Here is a 5053-nt window from a genome sequence, read left to right on the forward strand (position 1 = left end):
CTCTTAAAGAAATTGAATTTGTTTAAACAAGGAAAAAATAAATTTAAGAAACTTTCCCACAAAGAAAACTCCAAGCTCAAGGGTTTCACTGGTAAGTTATAACACGCATTTATGGGGGCCGGGGGGAGGCAATATTACATAAACTCTTTCAGAAAACAAAAAGGAGGGAACACTTTGAGCCTATTTTATGAGGTCTGTATAACCCTGATACTCCAGACCCTGAAAAAGACATTACATGAAAAGAAAATTATAGGCCATTATTCCTCATGAAAATAGATGTAAACATTAACATATTAACAAATCAAATCCAGCAATATGTAAAAAATATATCATAACTAAGTGTGGTTATCCCAGATCTGCAAGGTTGGTTTAACATTGAAAATTAATCAATGTACTTTACTATGTTAACAGGTTTCAAATATTCTTTCCCCTTAGTCTTTATCTTTCTAAAGTGAACAAACGATCTGAAGCTGCCCTCACGTAGTTACCTCCACTCCTCTGATTTTATATACCCTTCAAACACCCCACTGTATCTTGTGGGACAGCAATTAAAAACCCATACAAGATTCCTAGTGTACTTGCATCTCACAATTTCTACTGGTGCAGGAGGAGGTCTTAATTATGCTTCCTAATAACCAAACTGGAAGGAGGACCAGCTTCGTTTGGTAGTGAAGGCCTCAAGCAGCTAAGGCACATAACCTTGGCTACAGATCCTGACTTACCATAAGTCCAAATTGAATTACTCATGAATAAGAAGGGGAAAAAAATCCCCCAAACCCATACAAGTCTTATTCTCTAATTATGTATAAAAAGAGAAAGACAAATTCTGATAAAACATCCCTGCACCTTCTCCTCCCACCTGGGAAATCCAACTGATGTACTGAAATTGGTATTGTTGTAGTCTTCTGCCTTTTAAGCAAATAAAAGCAATATGAGGGAGGCACTATGCAACATAGACAAGGACAAAAATAAATTCTTCAACTGTTGAAAGCTGTCTTCAACCCAAAGTAGCCATTTTGGAGCAAGTCACTGAAAAGTTTAGGTGCTTAACACAACTCATCAGCACAATTAACAGAGCACCCCCCACACCCCATATACAAATTATTCAGGGTGCAATAGATTACTGTGAAGTCCTGTGAAATGCCACTGGTCCCTGGTGAGGCAGCAGACTGTCAGTAGCCTGTTGTTTTTCTTTAAGATGCCTTTTACCTCCTAGGGAGGAGGAGCCCTGGAAAATGCCTCAATCACTGTCTGCTTCATACAAAGGGATGATCACCAGGATCTCTTATCTTTTGGGATGCATCTGGTTGTTCACAACCACAAACAGGTAATTATGTCAGTAAGTAGTATCAAGTAGTACAGCTTTGCATGAATATTACATGCACATCACAAACAAAGCAAGATATTCTGGTTTAACTAGGCTCTCTTGTAAAGGCCCAGGAATGACAGATGAACCCTTGAGGGCTAGAAGGCTAGGACAAGAGGTCAGAGAGATTTCAGGGACATAACAGGTAAGCTGCTGCACCACCTGCTGGACCAAAAGTGACCTCTTATTTCAAGTTAGCCTCTTACTGCTCCCCTGTTTATGTTGACAACTGTCTCGGTCAATTTCTTTGCCCTCTAAACATAAGAACTGCTCTACAAACTCAGTTTTCAAAATAATTTAGCAGGGTATATCTCCAGACTTACCAAATCCCAAATAGCATTAAGACAAATTCTTGTTTTAGGAGAAATGAACACCAACAAACCACTACATCTTAAACACACAGGCACAACCCTCAGACGCATACAGAAGAGAGTGTAATAGGTATTTCCTCCTTACCTGGGCAATGGCTGCTTCATTATCAGCCAATCCCAATAAAAAGATCCTCACTTTGTCGATCTTCACTGGAACTGTTCTCCCTCTCCATTCCACTTCACTCATGGTAGCTGCCTGTTTGGCTCGAGTCTGAGTGATCAATGCCTGGAAAGTAGTTTTTAAGAGTTAAAGCTTTAACTGTGGATATAAGTAACAAAGGTGAAAATAAGTGGAACCTATTATTTGTCTGTTTCTATAACCAACATATTATATTCCTTATAGAGTAGAGTACACCAATTTTTACTTAAATTCCTCCCTGGTATCATGTATCTTAGCTTTTGGAAACTCAAATATTAAAAAGGCACAACAGAAGGTTAAAAAGAGCAACACTTAGTTTTGGTAAGGATATGAGGAGAAAAGCCTATCTGTATACACTGCAAGTAAAAATGTGAATTAGTAGAAACTTAAAGATATTTGTCAATATGCATCAAAAGCTTCCAAAACACTCAATTTTACTTTTAGGAATTTATCCTAAGGAAATAATTAAGAATCCATGCAAAAACCAGGGACACAGATATTCATAGTAATACTATTTGCCACTTATTCAACAGTGGTGAAGTGGTTAAATAAAACAGACTTCTGTACAATGCAGTCAAAAGACTGAAGTAGAAAAAATGCATGTGACATTACATCTAAAAAGCAGGTTATTAAACAGTGTTGATTGAGATTCTGTTTTTAAAACATATCCCTTCTTTCTACACATAGAAAATTCTATGGCTGGGCGTGGTGGCTCACACCTATAATCCTAGCACTCTAGGAGGCTGAGGCAGGAGGATTGCTTGAGGCCAGGAGTTTAAGACCAGCCTGAGCAAGAGAGAGACCCTTTCTCTACAAAAAACAGAAAAATTAGCTGGGCATAGTGGTGCAAGCCTGTAGTCCCAGCTACTTGAGAGGCTGAGGCAGGAGGATCACTTGAGCCCAAAAGTTTGAAGTTGCAGTGAGCTATGACAACACCACTGCACTCTAGCCCAAGGCAACAGAGCGAGACTCTGTCTCAAAACACACACACCCCCCCCCAAAAAAGAAAGAAAAGTCTGCAAGATATTTAACATGTTATTAATAAGTGGTTACCTCTGGTTGGTAACCCATGTGATTTTATTTTTTTCCCAATCTTTCAAATTTCTTACTTTTTCTATGAGTCTATATTGCTTACTCAGAAAACAAATGCAAAATGCAATGAAGTTAAAAAGTTGAATACTTAAAGTATTAATTGAAAACAGTTTTTTGTTAAAACTTTTAACAAATAGATATTTGCCAATATAGATATAAATATATGCACATTAATAGCAATAACCCCTAGGGAATAGATGGGATTATGAATTACTTCTTCTTCTAGACTTTTTCAAACCAAAGACTTTTCACAAAAATGTACATAGACTACCTCCAATTTTTCAGCAAGGAGACCCTCAGTGCCCCCAGACCTCAGTCTCATCTGCATGAGTTCATTGATAGCTGACTGGTCCCCTGAAAGAAAAAGAGGAAAATCTTCAAGGGGCTGGTTTGTTTTCTTGAGAACCAGTAGATTCAACTCAGTCTTAAAAGAGCTCTTCCCCCTCCACACACACATGTCAATGAATCTGCAGAATGATTTACTCTCTGAACAGAAGTCTTTTACAAAGAATGAACCTGGTTGAGGCAGTGAAAATACTGTATGGTACTATGATGGTGAATACATGTCATTATATATTTGTCCAAACTCATAAAATGTACAATATCAAGAGTGAACCCGGGCTGGGTGCAATGGCTCACACCTGTAACCCTAGTACTCTGGGAGGCTGAGGTGGGAGGATCACTTGAGGTCAGGAGTTGGAGACCAGCCTGGGCAACATAGTGCGACTCCATCTCTACAAAAAATTTTAAAATTAGCCGGCATGGTGGTACATGCCTTTAGTCCCAGATACTTGGGAGCTCATGTGGGAGGATCGCTTGAGCCCAGGTATTCAAGGTTATATTGAGCTATGATCACACCACTACACTCCTGCCTGGGCAACAGAGTGAGACCCTGTCTCTTTAAAAAAATAAAAGAAAGAAAAAAATATCACATGGTAGAAGGGGCAAAAAACAAATAAATAAATAAAGAGAGAACCCTAATGCAAACTATGGACTTGGCAGATTACGACGTGTCAGTGTACAGTCATCAGCTGTAACAAATGGACTCTGGGGGATGATGATAATGGAGGAGGCCACGCATGTGTGGGAACGTGGTTACAGGAGAAATCTCTGTAGCTTTCTCTCCATTTTGCTATGAACCTAAAACTGCTCTAAAAAGTTAAAAATGAACTCAGCTAGGGACTCAAGACTGCACTCTTAGGGAGTGTAGAAGATGGCAGGAAACAGAAGCAAAGGAACTGCCTTCTGTCTACTTTTGTCATCAACCAAAACCCAGGGCAAAGACGGATGCAAGGGAAGGGGAAGAAGGTTAAATAAATTCCCTGGGCTCTCTGAGCTGAGCTCTCAGCAAGCCACCTGCCAATGCTCAAGCTGGTGCAATACCTCAGTCCCTGCTCACCAATATTATATGCACAGTAGCGGATGTTGGGCGAGATCTCTTCTACACGTTGGTTATACAATATAGCCTGCTCCTCTGTGAAAGCACTGGCTAGCTTCTCGTAGATAGTTCTGCAAGGAAAGAAATGTCAGGTTTTACAGCAGCCTTATATTAAGAAAATAAACTCACAAGGAATACAGTGGCTAAAAACAAAACACGGCCCTTTGAAGCTTTTCTACCATCTACCAGCACTGGCATGTTCTAATGGTGAAAGAGAATTATCAACATTTCTTTAGGAAAAGAAAAAAAATCATACTAACTTTCACAGAAACAAGCCATTACCTGATCTGCAGCCTAAATTTGACTGTCTGTAATCCAAACTAGTCGCAGCCTTCGGACCACGGGACTTACTTGCATTTGTTAAAAGCCTCAATGGCAGCTTTCCACTCCTGATGTTCGAAACGCAGCATTCCTGAGAGGTAGGCAGTGTAAGCCTGTGAAGGGATGAAAAGGAAGAACTGCTCCGACACCAAACCACCAGCACCCTGCTCGATCTTCCTCTACTGGTTTCAGATTTTGATATCAAAACTATGGATATATTTATGCTGATTTTAAAACAGATATATTTATTTAACAAAAAAACTGTGATACATAGGTAATTTGTTATGATTCATTTATTCCCTAGGAGAGAATTTCAAAATAGAAAA

General features: G+C 39.3%; 1 protein-coding gene across 1 annotated transcript in view; it reads right to left on the minus strand.

The window, feature by feature from the left end:
* Nucleotides 1-5053, minus strand: part of SRP68 (signal recognition particle 68kDa) — a 49078-nt gene that overhangs the window by 18733 nt on the left and 25292 nt on the right. Inside the window, exons 4-7 of the mRNA XM_012662241.1 lie at nt 4758-4906; nt 4368-4477; nt 3240-3322; nt 1823-1963 (exon numbers count right to left, since the gene is read on the minus strand). Of these exons, the coding sequence (XP_012517695.1) occupies nt 1823-1963; nt 3240-3322; nt 4368-4477; nt 4758-4906 (483 nt within the window). The remainder of the gene's footprint in view (nt 1-1822; nt 1964-3239; nt 3323-4367; nt 4478-4757; nt 4907-5053) is intronic.

This window comes from Propithecus coquereli, unplaced genomic scaffold (assembly GCF_000956105.1).
Source record: "Propithecus coquereli isolate 6110/MARCELLA unplaced genomic scaffold, Pcoq_1.0 Scaffold76, whole genome shotgun sequence".
Taxonomy (NCBI): domain Eukaryota; kingdom Metazoa; phylum Chordata; class Mammalia; order Primates; family Indriidae; genus Propithecus; species Propithecus coquereli.